Below are 21,097 nucleotides of genomic sequence, written 5' to 3' on the forward strand. Positions count from 1 at the left end.
AGATTAAGAACCCTCCCCTTAGAGTAAGGGCAGAATGAGGCATGGCATATAACAACAAGACTTTATTAAGGGAGTGAGGAGAAAGGGGCAGAGAGCCAGGAAGGCTCTGCTGGATCCTTGCTCCCATGGGCACTTGGCTTCCTGGTGAGTGGCCACAGGACCAATTTGGGGGTTACATGAAGTCAGCAACTGTGGGAAATGGAACAATCACTCAGAGTCAGCTGTGGGAGGTACAGGAACATCATTGTCCTCAGGAACAATGTCTTTTCCAGTCACTGTGGGGAGGGCCTGGTAAGTAATGGTCCAGAAGCGCAAGAAGTTGCTTCTCAGGTGCTGTTTCATGGAGTTGGCATCCATTTTCTTGGTGATTTCCAGATAGCTGCCATTCTCCACAGTATAAGGAGCCCAATGGGTAGGGACTGCAGAATGGCCTGTGTTGGGATCCCTAGAAGGAAATCAAAAAAGTCCCAGTGAGGTCAGGTGTCAGGGCTGCTGGTGAAACTCTTGATTTATGGCTTTTAAATTTAACTTGATTTCATCTGTAAGCTTAAAACATGCTCTGGCTACCTCCTATTTAAGAACTAGTAACCAATCCTGGCATCTAGTGGTGAAGCTGCCCCCTAGGCCTCACCCCCACAGACTTACCCAGTTTGGGCAAAGTTAGTCCAGTAGGCAATGAAGGTCTTAGAGACAGTCCGGTCCTGGGCCTGATAACTCAAGGGTATGGCATAGGGCTTGCCAAAGATATACTGGACGTCATCAGCATGATCTGCTCCCACCCAGTCAGGGTAAACAAATGTTCGGGTAGGATGGGAGAACAAGTAGCTATAAGTCCTGCCACTCCTGTAGGATTAGATAAGAGACCTTTGGTGTGTGGGGACTTACCTGAAAGAGCCCAGCCAAGAGCAGGGAAGGTGTATCTGAGAGGAGGCTGGGGAAGAATGGGCTGGAGCTTGACTTAATGTAACAGTTTGTGAAATTCACTTCAGACTCAGAAGGAACTGGAATTACTCAGACTAAGGAAGAGAAAGTTAAGGATCAGCCTTAGGCCTTCCAGTATACAGCTGGTCTATAGGGGGAGGCCTCCAGCTGTGTTCTCCATTCAGAAAGAACAGGGAAATTAGACTTTAAGAAGAATTTCATCATGGATGTGGAATTGCAGGGATAAGAGACAGCTTGAGCTTAGGCATGGCTAGTTAGTGGCAGAGCCAGGACAGGAACTCAGTTCCACAGTTGGACAAGCAGAGGAGTCCATAGGGAGCCTTCTACCACTGTGCCCCTAGGTTGAGTCACACAAGCAGGATGCTCTCACTTGGCATTGGTTCTATGATGGGTCAAGGCAACCTCTGTGGACATCAGGAAGAGGATATCAGTCTCAAAGTCCACCACAGTCCTTTTCTTGGTCTCTTGGGATGATTCTGAGCTCCAGGATTGGGTGTAGAGGTCAAAGGTGGCATTGGCACCAGGAACACCTTTGCTTCTGGTGACGTCAGAGACCAGCTTATAAAAATCTTCCCTACAGTGAAAAATTAGGCATCATTATGGCGAGACCTTTTTAAAAGGCAAATATATACTCCTTTTTTATTGAATGTTTTACTTGTCCCAATTACAAGTAAAAACTATTTTTGAAACTCATTTTTTAAAATTTTGAGTTCCGAGTGGCAGAGCCAAGATGGCGGAGAGGAAGCAGCAAGCTGCCTGAGCTCTCCTTCTGTTCCCTCAAAAAGAACATTAAATCAAGCCTCTGGAAGGATTCTGAAACTACAGAACCTGCAAAGAGGCAGGGAGACACAGTCTTCCAACCAGAGATAATTTAGAAGACTTCAGGAAAAGGTTGGTCTGACTTGGGCAAAAGGGAGGCCCAGCACAGGGCAGCGGCCCAGCACTGAGGGGGGTCGGGGCAAGTCAGCAGGAGCTGCGGGCCACAGCCAAACAACTGAGGCCCCTGGAACCTGGCTCAAAAATCTGGTGGCCAAGAAGGACAGTGGAAAAACCAACCTGCACTGGCCGGGAGGGCCATGAACAGGTCAGGCGGGATCGCGCGCCGGGACCGGGCGTCTGGCTGAGCGCACGCAGACAGGAAGTGCAGGGGGGCGAACTGCACACCCTATAAAGGCCTCAGAGTAAAAAGCCCGTCACACAGCACCTATACCCCTGCACAAGAACCCCAAAACAGGGACCCTGGTGCCCCCAGAGCAGACCTCAACTCAACTTAAAAAATAAATAAATAAGCTGCAATAATGAGTAAGAAGCAAAAAAGAGCCCTCTCCATTGAGAGCTTCTGTATCAATAGGGAAGAAGCCAATGCAAACTCAGATGAGGACAATACCCTCAAATTGCCTACATGTGAAGCCTCAGGAGGGAAGGTGAATTGGTCTCAAGAACAAAAAGCCTTCCTGGAAGAGCTCAAAAAGGATTTTAATAATCAATTGAGAGAGGTAGAAGAAAAAATGGGGAGAGAAATGAAAGCAAAACAAGAAAACTATGAAAAAAGCAGCTTGGAAAAGGAAGCACAAAGATTGACTGCAGAAAACAATTCCTTAAAAGATTCATCTGGCCAAATGGAAAAAAAAGTGCATAATTTCACTGAAAAAACACTGCCTTAAAAAATTCAGTTGGCCAAATGGAAAAAAAGGTGCATAAGCTCATTGAAGAAAACAATGCCTTAAAAATTAAAATTGGACACTTGGAAGATAAGGAATCCATGAGACACCAGGAATCAGTCAAGCAGAATCAAAAGAATGAAAAAATAGAAGAAAATGTGAAATACCTCATTGGAAAGACAACTGATCTGGAAAACAGATCGAGGAAAGACAATCTGAGAATCATTGGAGTGCCTGAAAGCCATGACCAGAAAAAGAATCTAGACACCATATTCCAGGAAATTATTAAGGATAACTGCCCTGATATCATAGAATCAGAGGATAAAATCATCATTGAAAGAATCCACCAATCACCTCCTGAAAGAGACCTCAAAAGGAAAACTCCAAGGAATATTGTAGCCAAATTCCAGAATTATGAGGTAAAGGAGAAAATACTCCAAGCAGCCAGAAAGAAGCAATTTAAATATCATGGAGCCACAGTCAGGATTGCTCAGGACCTGGCAGCTTCAACATTAAAGGACTGCAAGGCTTGGAATATGATATTCCGGAAGACAAAGGAGCTTGAATTGCAGCCAAGAATCTATTACCCAGCAAAAATGTGCATTTTCTTTCAGGGGAAAAGATGGACATTTAATGACATTGGGGACTTTCAATCTTTCCTGGTGAAAAGACCAGAACTGAATAGAAAATTCGATCTCAACATACAAGACTCAAGAGAAATTTTAAAAGGTAAACAGAGGGGGGAAAAAAAAAGAAAAAAAAAGCTTACCCTATTAGGTTAAACTGTTTATATCCCTACATGGGAAGATAATACTCATAACTCCTAAGAATTGTAAATGTATTTGGGCAGAGAGAAGGAGTTTACACAGAGGGTATAAATATAAATTGTCTTTGATGTGATGATACAAAAAAAAATTAAGTGGTTAAAAAGGGAGTCTATGTGGAGGAGAGGAAAGGGGAGGTGGAAGGGGATGAATTATATCATATGAAGAGGTGAAAAAAAAACCTATTACAATAGAGGGAAAGAAAGGAGGGGTGAACATTGTTTCAACCCTATTCTCATTAGATTTGATTCAAAGAGGGAATAACATATACGTTCATTGGGATAAAGAAACTTAACTCCCTTCTATCGAAGGGAGGACAAAAGCAAGGGAGAAAAGGGTAAAGAAAAGAGAGGGGGGTGATAAAAAAGGGAGGGCAGATTTGGGGAGGCAGGGGTAAGAAGTAAAACATCAGTGAGGAGGAATAGGGTGAAAGAAGTGGGGAAAGTACAAAGCGGGTAAATAGAATGGAGGGGAATAGACAGTCAGTAATAATAACTGTGAATGTGAATGGGATGAACTCTGCTATAAAATGGAAGCTAATTGCAGAGTGGATTAAAAACCAGAATCTTACAATATGCTGTTTACAAGAAACACATTTGAAGCAGAGAGATATACACAGAGTAAAGGTAAAAGGCTGGAGCAGAATACATTATGCTTCAGCTAAAGTAAAAAAAGCAGGAGTAGCAATCCTTATCTCAGACAAAGTGCAGGCAAAAATAGATCTCATTAAGAGAGATAAGGAAGGAAATTACATCTTGCTTAAAGGTACTATAGATAATGAAGTAATATCAATATTAAATATGTATGCACCAAGTGGTATAGCATCCAAGTTCTTAGAGGAGAAGTTAAATGAGTTACAAGAGGAATTAGACAGTAATACTATACTAGTGGGGGATCTGAATCTCCCCCTCTCAAAATTAGATAAATCTAGCCGAAAAATAAATAAGAAAGAAGTGAAAGAGGTGAATAGATTACTAGAAAAGTTAGACATGATAGATGTCTGGAGAAAACTGAATGGGGATAGAAAGGAATATACCTTTTTCTCAGCAGTACATGGCACATTTTCAAAAATTGACCATGTATTAGGGCACAAAAACATCATAGTTAAATGTAGAAAGGCAGAAATAGTAAATGCATCCTTTTCAGATCATGATGCAATAAAAATTACATGTAAGAAAGAGCCAGGGAAAAGTAGAACAAAAATCAATTGGAAACTAAATAATTTCATTCTAAAAAATGAATGGGCCAAACAAGAAATCATAGAAACAATCAATAACTATATCCAAGAGAATGACAATAATGAGACAACATACCAAAATCTATGGGATGCAGCCAAAGCAGTGCTTAGGGGAAAATTTATAGCTCTAAATGCTTACATGAATAAAAAAGAGAAAGAGGAGATTAATGAATTGGGCATGCAACTTAAAAAGCTAGAAAAAGAACAAATTAGAAATCCCCAGTTAGATACTAAATTAGAGATCCTGAAAATCAAAGGAGAAATTAATAAGATTGAAAGCAAAAAAACTATAGAATTAATCAATAAAACTAAGAGCTGGTTTTAGGAAAAAACCAATAAAATAGATAAAATATTGGTTAATTTGATTAAAAAAAGAAAGAAGAAAACCAAATTACCAGTATCAAAAACGAAAAAGGAGATGTTACCACCAATGAAGTGGAAATTAAATCAATAATTAGGAATTATTTTGCCCAACTGTATGCCAATAAATTTGACAATCTAAATGAAATGGATGAATAGTTACAAAAATACAAACTGCCCAGGTTAACTGAAGAAGAAATAAAATCCTTAAATAAACCCATATTAGAAAAAGAAATTGAACAAGCCATTAATGAACTCCCTAAGAAAAAATCCCCAGGGCCAGATGGGTTTACGGGTGAATTTTACCAAACACTTAAAGAACAGTTAATTCCAATATTATACAAATTATTTGGAAAAATAGGTGAAGAAGGAATTCTACCAAATTCACTTTATGACACAAATATGGTGGTGATACCAAAACCAGGCAAAGCAAAAACAGAGAAAGAAAATTATAGACCAATTTCCCTAATGAATATTGATGCTAAAATCTTAAACAAGATATTAGCAAGGAGATTACAGCAAGTGATCACCAGGATAATACACTATGACCAGGTGGGATTTATACCAGGAATGCAGGGCTGGTTCAACATTAGGAAAACTATCAACATAATCAACCATATCAATAAGAAAACCAACCAAAATCATATGATTATCTCAATAGATGCAGAGAAAGCTTTTGACAAAGTACAACACCCATTCCTAATAAAAACACTAGAGAGTTTAGGAATAGGGGGAGCTTTCCTTAGAATAATAAACAGTATCTACCTAAAGCCATCAGCAAGTATTATATGCAATGGAGATAAATTAGAGGCCTTCCCAATAAGATCAGGGGTGAAACAGGGATGTCCATTATCACCCCTATTATTTAATACTGTACTAGAAATGTCAGCTTTAGCAATCAGAGAAGATAAAGGAATTAAGGGAATTAGAATAGGCAAGGAAGAAACAAAACTATCACTCTTTGCAGATGATATGATGGTATACTTAAGGAATCCTAGAGAATCAAGTCAAAAATTACTTGAAACAATTAACAACTTTAGCAAAGTAGCAGGATATAAAATAAATCCACATAAATCATCAGCATTTCTATACATGACCAACAAAGTCCAGCAGCAAGAGATAGAAAGAGAAATTCCATTTAAAGTAACAGTAGATAATATAAAATACTTGGGAGTCTACTTGCCAAGACAAACCCAAGAAATCTATGAACACAACTACCAAACACTCTTCACACAAATCAAATCAGATCTAAATAATTGGAAAGATATCAATTGCTCATGGATAGGCAGAGCTAATATAGTAAAAATGACAATACTGCCTAAATTAATTTACTTATTCAGTGCCATACCAATCAGACTACTTAAAAATTATTTTATAGAGCTAGAAAAAATAATAACAAAATTCATATGGAAAAACAAAAAATCAAGAATATCCAGGGAAATAATGAAAAAAAATTCACAGGAAGGTGGGTTAGCGGTACCAAACCTGGAGCTCTACTACAAAGCGGCAGTCATCAAAACTATCTGGTACTGGCTAAAAAATAGAGTGGTAGATCAATGGAATAGGCTAGGCTCAGGAAATGCAGTAGTAAATGACACTAGTAATGTAGTGTTTGATAAACCCAAAGACTCCAGCTTCTGGGATAGGAACTCAGTATTTGACAAAAAACTGCTGGGAAAACTGGAACATAGTATGGCAGAAATTAGGCATAGACCAACATCTTACACCTTATACTAAAATAAGGTCAAAATGGATACATGATTTAGACATAAAAGGTGATACCATAGGTAAATTAGGAGAGAAAGGAATAGTCTACCTATCAGATCTTTGGAAAGGAAAACAGTTTATGACCAAACAAGAGATAGAGTATATTATAAAATGCAAAATGGATGATTTTGATTACATTAAATTAAAATTTTTTGTACAAACAGAAGCAATGCATCCAAAATTAGAAGGGAGGCAGAAAGCTGGGAAACAATTTTTGAGGCCAGTACTTCTGATAAAGGCCTCATCTCTAAAATATATAGGGAACTAAATCAAATTTATAAGAACCCAAGTCATTCCCCAATTGAGAAATGGTCAAAGGATATGAACAGGCAGTTTTCTGATGAAGAAACCAAAGCTATCTATTCCCATATGAAAAAATGCTCTAAATCTCTAATGATTAGAGAGATGCAAATAAAAATAGCTCTGAGGTACCACCTGACACCTATCAGATTGGCTAAAATGACAAAAAAGGAAAATAATAAATGTTGGAGAAGCTGTGGGAAAATTGGAACACTAATCCATTGTTGGTGGAGCTGTGAACTGATCCAACCATTCTGGAGAGCAATTTGGAATTATGCCCAAAGGGTGATAAAGCTATGCATACCCTTTGACCCAGCAATACCACTTTTGGGTCTTTTTCCCAAAGAAATCATGGAAAGGGGAAAGGGACCGACATGTACAAAAATATTTATAGCTGCTCTTTACGTGGTGGCAAGGAATTGGAAGTTGAGGGGGTGCCCATCAATTGGGGAATGGCTGGACAAGTTGTGGTATATGAATACAATGGAATACTATTGTGCTATAAGAAATGATGAGCAGGAGGAGTTCAGAGAAACCTGGAGGGTCTTGCGTGAGCTGATGATGAGTGAGATGAGCAGAACCAGAAGAACATTGTACACAGTATCATCAACATTGAGTGTTGACCTACTGTGATGGACTATATTCTTCTCACCAATGCAATGGTACAGAAGAGTTCCAGGGAACTCATGATAGAAGAGGATCTCCAAATCCAAGAAAAAAAAAGAAAGAAAGAACTGTGGAGTATAGATGCTGAATGAACCATACTATTTCTTTTGTTTTTGATGCTGTTGTTTTTTTCTATTTTGAGGTTTTTCATCATTGCTCTGATTTTTTCTCTTATAACATGACTAATGCAGAAATAGGATTAATGTGATATATATATATATATATGACCTATATCAGATTACCTGCTGTCTAGGGGAGGGGGGAGGGAGGGGAGGGAGGGAGAAAAATCTGAAATTGTAAAGCTTGTATAAACAAAAGTTGAGAACTATCTTTACATGTAACGGAAAAAAATAAAATACTTTATTAATTAAAAAAAAATTTTGAGTTCCAAATTCCTCTCTCCCCTTCTTGAAAAGGCAAACAATTTGATATAGATTATACATGTACAGTCATGAAAAACATATTTCCATATTGCCATGTTGTGCAAGAAAAGCCAGAACAAAAAAAATAAGCAAAAAATAATGAAAGTTTTAAAAAATTATTCCTCAAGCTGCATTCAGATTTCATTAGTTCTTCCTCTGGAGATGGAGAGCATTTTTTTCATAAGTCCTTCAGAACTCTCTTGAATCATTGTATTGCTGAGAATAGCTAAGTCATTCACAGTTGATCTTTGTACAATCTTGCTGCTACTGTGTACAATGCTCTCCTGGTTCTGCTCACTTAATATTGCATCTATTCATATTAAATCTTTCCAGGTTTTTTTTTTTTAAGTGAGGCAATTGTGGTTAAGTGACTTGCCCGGGGTCACATAGCTAGTATGTGTCAAGTGTCTGAAGCTGGATTTGAACTCAGGTCTTCCTGAATTCAGGGCCGGTGCTTTATCCACTCCACCACCTAGCTGCACCCCCTCCTGTTCATCATTATATAGCACAATAGTATTCCATCACAATCATATTCCACAACTCATTCAGCCATTCCATATTTGATGGGCATCCTCTCAGTTTCCAATTCTTTGCCACCACAAAAGAGCTGCCATAAATCTTTTTGTACACATAAGTCCTTTTCCTTTTCCTTTGATCAGATACCCTTCTCAGTGTAAACTAGCTTAAGAGCAGAAGGTCCAAGATCTTGGGCTCTTCTTCCATCTAACCTGAAAAAGGTACTGGGGGCAGCTAAGTGGTGCAGTGGATAAAGCACTGGCTCTGGAATCAGCAGGGCCTGAGTTCAAATCTGACCTCAGACACTCAGACACTTGACACTAGCTATGTGACCCTGGGCAAGACACTTAATCCTCATTGCTCTGAAAAAAAAAGGTACCATTACAATAGGATCCCAATTTAGGCCACTGGAAACATACTTGTCTACCCTCCGGAGAACTGCAATGTTTGTTTCTCTGACCTAGTCCAATGCTAGAACAATAACCAAACCCACGTACTCTCCTTGTTCCCCAAACACTAATGTGTTTTCCCATCTCCAAATCTTTGTTCATGTTCTTGCTTGGAATTTACAGCATCCCTCAAGATCTCCTTAAAATCTTATTTCCTAACCACACCATCCCAAAATGACCCCTCCACCATGTCTCAGAAGTTTTAGAGGACTCATTGTCCATTCCATATATTTAACAATCAACAATCTTCTGTTCTTGCCTTGATCTGGTCTTATTAGTTGCTTATCTATCCATGCCTTTTTTCTCCAGTTCTGTCTACTCTTCAATGTCTACCAAGAAGACAGGTCATATAAATGTTTACCAAGCTGTTGTTTTACTTTGAATGAGACCACTTAGTGAGTTTCCATTGTGTTCCCCCCTTTCCCCCTCCCCCGGCTTCATAGTCATCCTCTCACACATACAGAAGACCTGGCCTTCTGGAAGTCCCCTGGTTACTCACTCTTTGATGTCCATTGAGATGTCACTGACAGCAGGAATGTTATTAATGGCAAAGATGTGACCATCCATGTTGTTGGTGCCAGCAATGTAGTCAATGTCAGCTGCATTGGCAAAGAGGTTGACTGGATCATCAGGAATGAAGTCTCCATCAATGACTGGTACAAAGGCCAGATAATTCTTGGTAGGGTCTGGGACAGGTCAAGGACAAATACAAGGTGAGTTAAAGGCCCTCTGGAGTCCATCAAGTTCCTCTCTCTGCCTTTCAGAGAGGTGGGTCTGTTTCAGACATGGGGTGGAATTTTCCTTCAATTTATGTCTAAACTGAATCCCTCTTGATGAAGGCTAAGATAATTTCTTTAATTCTGTCCTTAGAATCAAAAAACTATTCATTATCCTGGTGTACCGAATGGATAATTATGATCACTGAGACAATGGTTAAATAAAAGCCTGGAGATTTTCAAGAAAGAAAATCCTACAGAAATCTAAAATATTAATATTGTTGGTATAGTTAGCTATAAATACAATGACCTACACTGTGGTTATTTTATGTTGCTATTGGTTTTATGAATAGTAATGTTCTATCATTATTTATGATTGAGCCCCCAAAACTGTCTCTCAGAAGAATGTTAGAGTTGGAGGGAAACTGTTTAGAAACTGCTTCATCCAGCCCACTCATTAAGCAAAGAAGGGAAACTGAGACACAGAGAAAAGTTGGACAGCAAGTGTGTGCCCGTCCCCCACCCAGCCACTCTTAAACAGTCCCCACTCACATTCAGTAGAAGAAAAATTAAATGCCAAAGTCAGAGCTTGGGGATCAGTGACCTTGAAACATTCGGCCATCTTGAGAGTATCATCCAATGGGCATCCCACCTTGCTGGCGATCTGTTGGTAAGAAGAGCCCCTTCCCTAGAATCTTCACCTTTGAATGGCAAGTTCTTCCCCCACCCTTAAGGAAGATTGGAGAGGGGAGAGGATGGGTACCTGGGGGAAGAGTTCAACCAGTATATTTTTTACATTTGGGATAGTTTATCTGACCGAGTGGTGTCTCATGAGTTTGGAGAAAGGTTTCTGGGCATGAAATCAACAATGCATGTGTTGTGCATATCACATGTAAATGGAGGAAGCATCAAGTTTGATGATGATCCAAACCAGATGAGGTCCCCCTCCCCCAAGCAGGGCAGAGATGGCCTCTAGCCTCAGGTTTCTTACCGTTTTGGCCCAGAAGAGGGGGTCTTTCTGGATGACCCAAGAGCTCAGGGCCACACCACTCTGACTGATAGCTCGCTTGATGAGTCCCTTGTTGTAGGGGGTTAGAGTCTACAACATGAAGCTCCAGTTCAGCTGGGACCCAAAGTTCCCTATCTTTTGGCCCCTTTTCTTCTTCCCTCTTCCTCCCTCTCACTCCTCTCCCTTCTTTCTTCTCTCCCTCCCACTCTCTTCTCTTCCCATTTTCCACTGGACAGGGCCTTCACAGAGAGAGTGCAACAAGCATGGGCCATACCACAATTTATGCTTCCTGGCTTAAGGTGAGATGACGTGGAATCCTGTCCCTCCCTGAGATGAATCTGACATCATTCCCTCTCCCTCCCTCTTTCCTCCCACATGGCTCACACCCAGGACAGCAGAATAGGGCTGCTCACAGGAACATGTCATAAGCCAGATGTGTCTATTGGACTCCCCTCCCCCACTCCCTTTGGGGAACAATGGAAATGCTGGGACATGGGGAGGGGAGAGGGAGGGAGGGTTGAGGCAGATCTTCCTAACTTTCAGCAAAGTCCCTGACCTGGAGGGAGACACTGGCCCCACCAGCTGACTCCCCAAAGATGGTGATGTTGTTGGGGTCCCCACCAAAGGCTGCGATGTTCCTCTTCACCCATGCAATAGCCATGTGCTGATCCCAAAGGCCAAAGTTACCTGATGAAGAAAAACAGGAAGAAGGGAAATAAGCATTTATTAAGTGCCTACTATGTGCCAGGCATTCTGCTAAGTAATGTAATAAATATTTAATCCTCACAACAACCTTGTTTTGTTTTTGTTTTTTTGTTTTTTTGTTTTTTTGTTTTTTGTTTTTTTGCAGGGCAATGAGGGTTAAGTGACTTGCCCAAGGTCACACAGCTAGTTAAGTGTCAAGTGTCTGAGGCTGGATTTGAACTCAGGTCCTCCTGAATCCAAGGCCAGTGCTTTATCCACTGCGCCACCTAGCTGCCCCCCTCCCGTTCACTTTTAACCCCTCTTCTCCTCTCAAGTGAGAGAACCCCAAATGAAAACTCAATGAAGATTTCAAAGACTTTGCTCTTCAGAGGATTGTCTATGGAAGGATAGAACCAGGCCTCTGGCTTTCTCTTTTTGCCTACTTCTGCCATTTATAGTAATTGTTACAAAGTGAATTGTGAGTTCCAATGATCCAATGATCTCTTAATTGTCAAATCTAATGGCCCTTTCTCAGCCCTCTTTTCCCATCATCCCCAGCTGCCAACACCTTCCCTTTTGAGATTACCTCCATCTTGTATGTGCATGGCCCCATCCTCTTTGGACAGTCAATCACCCTCTGCTGAATACCTCTTTTCTCTAGCCTCTCGTGACATTTTCTTTGTTCTGCGTCTGCTTCTCCTACATGTCTAGCCATTCCTCAGTATCCATTTTTGTGTCTCACCAACTCACTGAACTAATGATTGCTTTCTCCCAAGACTCTTTTATTTTATTTTTCTGTACTGTCTCCATTGGTGACCTCATCAGGTCCAGTGCGCTCAACTATCATCCCTATGGAATTGGTTCCCAAATCCACCTATCTGGCCCTAATCCCTCTCCTTAGCTCCAGTCCTGAATTGTCAATTGACTTTTGGACATCTCAAAATGGATGTCTCATAGGTATCTCAAAAGTCAACATCCTGGATGGAATTCATTATCCCCTCCCCCCCAAAAAAACCCTTTCCCCTCATCTAAACTTCCCTATCACTATCAAGACCATCATTGCCCCCCCAAATCACCCAGACTCATGGTGTCATCCTCAACTCCTCACTTGAACTCACCCCACATAGCCAATCTGTTGTCAAATCCTGTCATTTCTAACATAACACATCTGCTATACATCTTCTTTTCACCACTCACACCAACTTAACATAGGCCTTCATCAATATACACCTGTATCATTGGTCTCTCTCTGCACCAATCCATCCTGCACTCAGCTGCCAAAGTGATTTTCCTCAAACACAGATCTGACCACCTCAGCCCTCTCTTCCTACTCAGTGAATCCCAGTGGCTCCCTTTTAACACAAAGATCAAATAGGAAATACTCTGTTTAGCATTTAACTCTTTCACAACCTGAACCCGTCTTCTAATACTTTAATCCCCACCAGGAATTCTACAGTCCAGCGGCACTGGTTTACTTACTGATCCTGACACAGGACAGACACTCCACCTTTAATTCTGTGCATTTGTCCAGGCTGGTGCCCCATGCCTTGAATGTTCTTCCTCCTCTTGTCTTGCCTGGATTCCTTCAAGATCCAACTCTAACTGCAGCTTCTTTAAGAAGTCTTTTCCAAGGGTCAGCTAGGAGTCTCAGTGTATAAAGAACCAGCCCTGGATTCAGGAGGACCTGAATTCAAATCTGGTCTCAGATACTTGACACTTACTAGCTGTATGACCTTGGGAAAGTCACTTAACCCTCATTGTCCAAACAAAAAAAAAGTCTTTTCCAGTCTCAGACCAAGTACCTACTGGTGCTTTCCTCCCCCTCTCTCTCTCTCTCTCTCTCTCTCTCTCTCTCTCTCTTTCTCTCTCTCTCTCTCACACACACACACACACACACACACACACACACACACATGCACACACAGAGTTGTTCTTTTTTTTCATTCATGTATGATGTTTCATGACCCAATTTTGGGGACTTCTGGGTAAAGATATTGGAGTGGTTTGCCATTTCCTTCTCCGTCCCATTTTACATATAAGGAAACTGAGGCAAACAGGGATAAGTGATTTTACCAGGGTCACACAGCTTATGCCTAAGGCCAGATTTTAATTTAGGAAGATGAATGTTCATGATTCCAAACACAGTACTCTATTACAAAGCTTCTTAAACTGTAGGTCATGACCCCATATGGGGTCACACAACTGAATGTGGGGATCATGAAAAATTTGGCAACAGTAAAAGGTTATGAATACATATTGTATGTGCCTATATACCCAAGGTCATGTAAAAATTTTTCAGGGAAAAGGGGGTCACGAGTAGAAAATGTTTAAGAAGCTCTGCCCTATACCCCACGCCACCTAGCTGCCCATCTTGTACGAACCTAGCTATGTGGTCTTCCTGATTAGAATATGAGTTCCATGAGAGCAGGGATCCAATTTTTGCCTTTCTCTGTATCTCCAGTCTTTCAAATAGAGCCTGGCCCATACTAAGCACTTAATAAATGCTGGTTGAGATACTGACTTCAGGGAGGTCCTCCAGGCCAAGGTTCCCTGGGTGGCTTGGACAGATGATATCTCAAGTCCCTTCCAGGTGTGACGTTCTATGACAGCCATAACTTTAGTCCCACCCCCCTCCCACCCCACTGGCATTCCAGGGTTTTATAGAAGACAGTGACATTTTCAGAAGGTGTTAGGTTCAAGAAACTAGGAATAGGAACAGCTCCCCATCAGGGGCGGTCAGCTCCTACAGGGCAAAGACTTGTGTGGGATAGAATTAAAGCCACACTCTTTGCTCACCCTCCTCCCAGGCCTTAAAGGGCCAGCAAGTACCTGGCAGGTTGGAGTCTCCGGTGCTAAGGAAGCCCAGGGGCCCGACACGGTAGTTGAAGGTGACCACAATGACCTTGCCTCTGGTGGCAATCTCTTCTCCATCATACAGGTAACTGTTCTGGAATATGGTTTCATGGCTTGACCCCATCTGGAAGGCTCCACCATAGATCCAGACCATGACTGGCAGGTCTCTGGAGACTAAGGAAAGAGCCAAGAAAGAATGAAAGCTAAGGCGGGGAGACTTGTACTGATATAGGGGAAACCCTGAGATAGAGCTAAGCCACCTCACTTTACAGAGAGGCATAAAAGTGCCATGCTCAGGGGCAGCTAGATAGCGCAGTGGATAAAGCACCGACCCTGGAGTCAGGAGGACCTGAGTTCAAATCCAGCCTCAGACACTTGGCACTTACTAGCTGTGTGACCCAGGGCAAGTCACTTAATCTCCATTGCCCCTCCAAAAAAAAACAATGCCATGCTCCATGTGGCATTGTGCTCCCACACACAGGCTGTAGCCTCCCATAAGAGTATAAAAGGGACTGAATGTTGGGCCCAAGGACTGTGTACCTGGGACGAGGGGATTGCTACTGAGGGGACTGGGATAGGGAGCAGAGAGTATTCTCAAGAATCTCAGTCCTGGGATCAGAAACAAGCAGACCTTGCTCTGCTCAGAGACATACCCTCTTCTTTGGGTTGCACAGTCCAGGCTTCCCCTTCTAATCCCAACCTCTTCCTTTAGCCTCCACGTTTCCTGGCAACAGGAAGCCAACTTTCAGTGACTCCACACTGCCCAATGAATAAAGTGTCCATTTCTGACCAGGAAATTCAAGGTCCTTCACAATTGGGTTCCACCATACTTTTCCAGCCTTATGTCATACTAATCCCTTTCACATACCCTTCCTGCCAAATTGGACTTCTTGGCATGCTCCATTCTTGTCCTATCCTTTCTTGCCTCTGAGTTTTGCTCATCCTATCTCCCTAGAATGGAGTCTTTATCTTCAGCCACCCACCCACCTATATGGTGATGCTTCCCCCTTCCTTCAAAGGGCAACTCAGGTACCATCTTCTCAAGCTTTCTATGACCAATCCCAGAAGAAAGTCATCTCTCTCCCTCCTCACACCACTTTGCCTGGACCTCACCTGAACTTCTTATCCTATCATATAGACGTGTGTACATATCTTAGCCTGCCTCCCACCCCCATTAGATAGCAAGTTCCTTTAAGAGAGGGGCTGGGGGGCAGCTAGGTGGTGCTGGGACAGCTAGGTGGCGCAGTGGATAGAGCACTGGCCCTGGAGTCAGGACGACCTGAGTTCAAATCTGGCCTCAGACACTTAACACTTACTAGCTGTGTGACCCTGGGCAAGTCACTTAACCCCAATTGCCTCACCAAAAAGAGAGAGAGAGAGAGAGAGAGAGAGAGAGAGAGAGAGAGAGAGAGAGAGAGAGAGAGAGAGAGAGAGAATAAGGGGCTGGGCTATTTTTTAATCTATCACCAGTGCTTTACAAAGGGCTTCATCTACTTTTTCTTTTCTTTTCTTTTTTTTTTTGCGGGGCAATGGGGGTTAAGTGACTTGCCCAGCGTCACACAGCTAGTAAGCATCAAGTGTCTGAGGCTGGATTTGGACTCAGGTACTCCTGAATCCAAGGCCGGTGCTTTATCCACTGCTCCACCTTGCCACCCCTTTCATCTACTTTTAAACAAGCACTTAACAAATGTTTATTGAATTCAATTTCAGGAAATAGATTCTAGATCTATTTGAAGGTCTAGAATTCCAAAGTTCTTTCCTTCTGAGAGGAAAGGAAAAGATTGGAAAGGAGAGGGCCTCTGTGTCAGGGCAGACAGGCTGTACCTCCCAGTGGTTTGGCTCCCTTCCCTGTGCCTCCCTTTCCCCAGCCCTGACCTAGCTTCCTCCCCTGTGGGATCCAGATGTTGAGGTACAGGCAGTCTTCACTACCATGGGTATCATCCTGAGTGATGGTGGCTTGAAGGCATCGATTCTTGAATTCCTTGGCCTTCAGGATTCCTATATGGGAAAAGGGAGAAATAAGTCTGAATTTTGGTGAGTCCCCTGGGGCATGGAGTTGATCCCCTCCCATAACTTGGTGCTTCTGGCTTTCTCACCTTGCCATCCAGGGTGGCGCTGGGGGATCTCCAGGGTCTTGGGGGGAGCGGCAAAAGGGATGCCCTTGAAAATGTCAATTGAGTCACCAAGGAAACCTAGCTCCTTATTGACACCTTCAATAAAGCCACTTTCTGTGTAAACGGCTCCCAACTGGGAAAAGATGGAAAGCAATCAGTATTTATAGATCACCTAGTATGTGCTAGGCACTGTTGGAAGTTCTGTACAAATATTATCTCATTTGATCCTCACAACAACCCTGCAGCATAAGTCCTGTTATTATCTCCATTTGACAGTTGAGGAAACTGAAGCCAACAGAGGTTAAGTGACTTGCCCAGGGTCACAGAGTTGAGTTACTGTGCCTGAGACTGGTTTTGAACTCAAGTCTTCCTGACTCCAGAACCACTGGTGATGGCTAATGGCTAAACTATTTTTTTTTTTTTTTGCACAGCAATGAGGGTTAAGTGACTTGCCCAGAGTCACACAGCTAGTAAGTGTCAAGTGTCTGAGGTCAAATTTGAACTCAGGTCCTCCTGAATCCAGGGCTGGTGCTTTATCCACTGGGCCACCTAGCTACCCCCACTAAACTAATTTTTTAAAGAAAGTATAATAATAGATTAATGGTTGACTAAAGCCAGGAAACTCTACCTGGTCTTGGGTTCCTAGACCTGATTATTTACTGAGTTATTGAGATCCCAGTCTCCAGGTATTAGAAGTTTGTATGAGGGGTTTGCTAAAGGAATGGCTGCCACTAATTTGCAGTGAGATGTATTGTGGTAGGCACCAAGCTTTACTCTCACTCAACCTGGTTGAGAATCCCAGTTCTGCTGTGAAACTCTGGGCAAGGCACTTTCAGTGTTATCTCAGTTCCCTCATTTGTAAAATGAGGACATAGAACAAAGTGATCTGTTGAGGTCTTGTCCAGCTCTAAAACCTGAAGGGTATGAAATTACAAAAAGCTAAAAAGCTAGGTAGAACCCAGAATGTGGAGGGCCATAAAAGCCAGGCTGAGGATTTGGTATGTCATCCTATAGGCCATAGGGGACAAGTGAAAACTTTTGAGCAGGGAAGTGACCCTGACAAGCTTATGACTTAGGAAGATTATTTTGTCAGTTAATAGTGTAGAGAACAGAGTAAATGGGTGAAGAAACTGGAAATATCTAGACAAATTAAGTAGTTATTATTGTAATCAAAAGTGAGGTGATAAGGGATTACCTAGGTTAGGGACAGTATGAGTAGTAATAAGAGGAGAGATGGGAGAAAAGTATTTATCATATTAGACTGAAATGATGGTCTGAATCTAAGGATAAATAGAGCAAGGATAAAGTCTTGTAATTGGGTTAAGAAAAAAGTCTTTGCCTATGTATGGGAAGGATGTATATGGATGGATGTGGCTAGAAAGAAGGTCCTATGAGAAAGAACTGGGCAGGGAGTATGGTTAGAGGATTACAAACTCAGTATGAGTCTGCAATGTGATGTAGCAGCCAATGAAGCTGCTGTGATCTTAGGTTGCATTAATAGATAAACAGTGTCAAGAACAAGGGAGATGGTGGATCTTTTTGTTCTCTCCCCAATCTGGAATATAATATACAGTTCTGGGTGGTACATTTTAGAGGGATGCAACCAAGTTAGAAGGAGGTTCAAAACCATGTTACAGAGATGGTCTAGGGTAGTGGAAAGAGCAGTAGATTGGGAGTGGAAGACCTTGGTTTCAATCCCAACTCTGCTACATACTACCTTCATGACTTTAGGCCACATAGTTACCCCTTTCCCGCTTTTTTTATTTGGAAGATGAGGGAGTGGGATTATGTGATTTCTAAAGTCCATTCTCATTCTAAAATCCAATGGTCCTTTTTTTTTTTTTTTTTGCAGGGCAATGGGGGCTAAGTGACTTCTCCAGGGTCACACAGCTAGTAAGTGTCAAGTGTCCGAGGCTGGATTTGAACTCAGGTACTCCTGAATCCAAGGCTGATGCCCTATCCACTGTGCCACCTAGCTGCCCCCGTTCCAATGGTCCTTTGAACAGGAGTTAAAAGAACTAGAGATATAAAGCAGGATAGGAACTAGGATTATAACAAGTTAGACTATAAACTCTTCCAGAACCATATCAGTGTCAAGTATCTATTTCCATATCCACAAGACCTTGAAGGTATTAAGCACTTTATAATGTTCATTATATTAAGTGAAAATAAATGTTTAGCCTGGAGAAAATGCTTAATGGCTGTGTTCCAAGAGCTGAAGAGTAATTATGTGGAGGTGGAATCATGAGACTTTTTGCTTGGCCCACAGAGAACTAGGAAGAATGGGGAGAAGTTGTAGAGAGAAAGCTCTTGCATCTAGGTAAGAGAAAAATTGTCTAACCATTAGAAATCTGCAAAGTGGAAAGGACTACGTGGCAGTGATGGGTTCCCCTTTATTAGAGGTGTTATATAAGCAAGTGTTATATAACTTGGCACGGATCATACAAAGGGCAATTCTGGTCAGGTATGGGTGGTATGGGCTGGGACAGATGACTTCTGTTGTCATCTCAAATTCTAAAATTCTATGACTGCATCTGAGCAGGCAGTGTCCAAGGACTCAAAACACTGCTGGCTCCTTCCTCAGCTCCCAGACATCAGTAAGGCAGGTTCCCCCGTGTTTCCCTTAATGGTGGAGGTGACTGTGTTCCACTGCCATCTTGGAGCACGCACCTCCATCCCATGAAACAAGAAAGCCCTGAGACCCAAGTAAAGGGCAGGGGAATATGGGAGTCCCTTCTGCTTCTAAAAGCTACTCAGTGGCTGTTGCAGGTGTCTGCTTTCTCATCCTTTACTCTCTAATTTCTTATGGATAAGAGGAAGATCAAGACTAGGAAGACTAGAGGCCAAAGGGTTACTCGGCCCACAGCTATACTTCCCATCGAACTTTAGTCAACCTTTCCACCTGTTCCCTTCTCCCATCCTTCCCTCCCTCACATTCCCTCACTTCCTCTCCTCCTTCCTTTCCTTCCTCCCTCCCTCCCTTCCTTCCTTCCTTCTTCCCTCATCCTCCCTGCCTTCCCCCGGGAAGTTTGACCAGCAGCATCTGGTGAGCACACAATGAATAGAGAAACCTGTTGGAGTGTGAGTGCTGCTCCCTCCCTTTCCTAAACATCCAGTTCCAGGGTAATACAGATGGGATCAGGGGCATCTTGGAAGAGGAGCATGTCTGAGAGATGGGCAGCCTGAGAGGAAGCATAGGGCAACCTTTTACAGGTGATGGAGGCAGCTTCAGGATATAGCAGGTGACCCTTCACTGGATGTCTTCAAGCAGAGACTAGATCAGTTAGGTAAATTATAACAAGAATTCCTGTCCTGCCATGAATTGAACTAAATGCCCACTGAAGTCCTTTACAACTCTGAAATTTTGTGATTAGGGAGGGCAGGCACATCTGAGAATTGAAAAATTTGAATGACACAATACAAAGGGCAAAACAATGGGAGAAAAAAAAACACCCAGGTTTTAGTCCTGCCTTCCACCAATTACTACCTGTGTGAGTGTGAGCAAATTTTACCTTTGAGAGAGCCTCAGTTTTCCCATCTTTAAAATGGGAGTCACGGTAATTTTTGTCCTAATTACTTCATTACGGTTATTGGGAAGAAAGAGCCAAAGTATTATAGAATATAAGCTATCATTATTAAGTATTATTGAGTCTCAAGAAGTCCTTGGCTTAGCAGAAAGGAAAAAACAACTTATTATTCAGGTCACTTTTCCCAGTCCTTATCAGCAAAGACTTCCCCAATTTCACTTCAATCCCTGCTTACCTTTGCTGCACCAGCAGTTGCTAGGCAACAGATCAAGTTGAAGACCACCAACTCTGGGTGACCCATGGTGTGTGTGTGTGTGTGTGTGTGTGTGTTCACTGGTTGCCCAGCTGGGGCAGGACATATATGGTGTGTGGGAAGCCAAGTTTGGCAGCAATCTGATAGTAGTGGGGCTCTTGTTCCCTCCACCAATCAGCCTTCCTTAAGTTGTGGCCACTCACGTGGAGTTTTACCTAACTTGAAAGAAAAACATAATTGTTCTCTATGGTGGGGGTTCAAGGATGGGGAATAATGGAGCAGAAAGAGTACTGAGAGAGCCAAGGTTGCTAAAATACACGCGCTTTTCCAAAAGCCTCAGAGTCCTTGGGCAAAATCTAACTGCCAGCATTAAACCTGTGCAAGTCTCTGCCTACCTGGGAGCAGACACAGGTGGCAGTGGGGGCAAAGGTCACAAAATCAAGCAGGGCATGGGTCGCTAAGAGATCTTTGGCACATGCTATTAGGGTTCCAGCCTCCATTTTCTATACCTGCATTGGCTCTACTCCCTTCCCACCTAGCTGGAGTTCTACCAAATCAGAATGAATTAGCATATGCTCTCCCAGAGGGTAGGCACCAGATCTGATAGAGCTCCTACTTGGACCCCACAGGCACATGGGTATCCACTATGGGGAACTTTCAGGGATCTGCACTAATGGGAGCTAAATCATAATGTGAACAGTCCAGAGCAGCAGATAATATAAAGTAGTGACTGACATCTCAATTAAAAGTTCTTGCTTTCTTGGATGAATTGTTCCAGTTTGGGGTTTGGATCCAAA

General features: G+C 42.3%; 1 protein-coding gene across 1 annotated transcript; it reads right to left on the reverse strand.

Moving 5' to 3' along the window:
* Positions 1 to 199: 199 nt before the first annotated feature.
* Positions 200 to 20,348, reverse strand: LOC122742741 (bile salt-activated lipase-like). Its single transcript, XM_043987193.1, has 11 exons — positions 20,283 to 20,348; positions 16,503 to 16,653; positions 16,282 to 16,404; positions 14,383 to 14,580; positions 11,426 to 11,556; positions 10,852 to 10,959; positions 10,413 to 10,524; positions 9,644 to 9,830; positions 1,313 to 1,516; positions 646 to 843; positions 200 to 445 (listed from the first exon to the last, which is right to left on the reverse strand). The coding sequence occupies exons 1-11, from the start codon at positions 20,346 to 20,348 to the stop codon at positions 208 to 210; spliced, it is 1,716 nt and encodes a 571-aa protein (XP_043843128.1). The 3' UTR covers positions 200 to 207.
* Positions 20,349 to 21,097: the final 749 nt, after the last annotated feature.

Source organism: Dromiciops gliroides, chromosome 2 (genome assembly GCF_019393635.1).
Source record: "Dromiciops gliroides isolate mDroGli1 chromosome 2, mDroGli1.pri, whole genome shotgun sequence".
In the NCBI taxonomy this organism is placed as follows: Eukaryota; Metazoa; Chordata; class Mammalia; order Microbiotheria; family Microbiotheriidae; genus Dromiciops; species Dromiciops gliroides.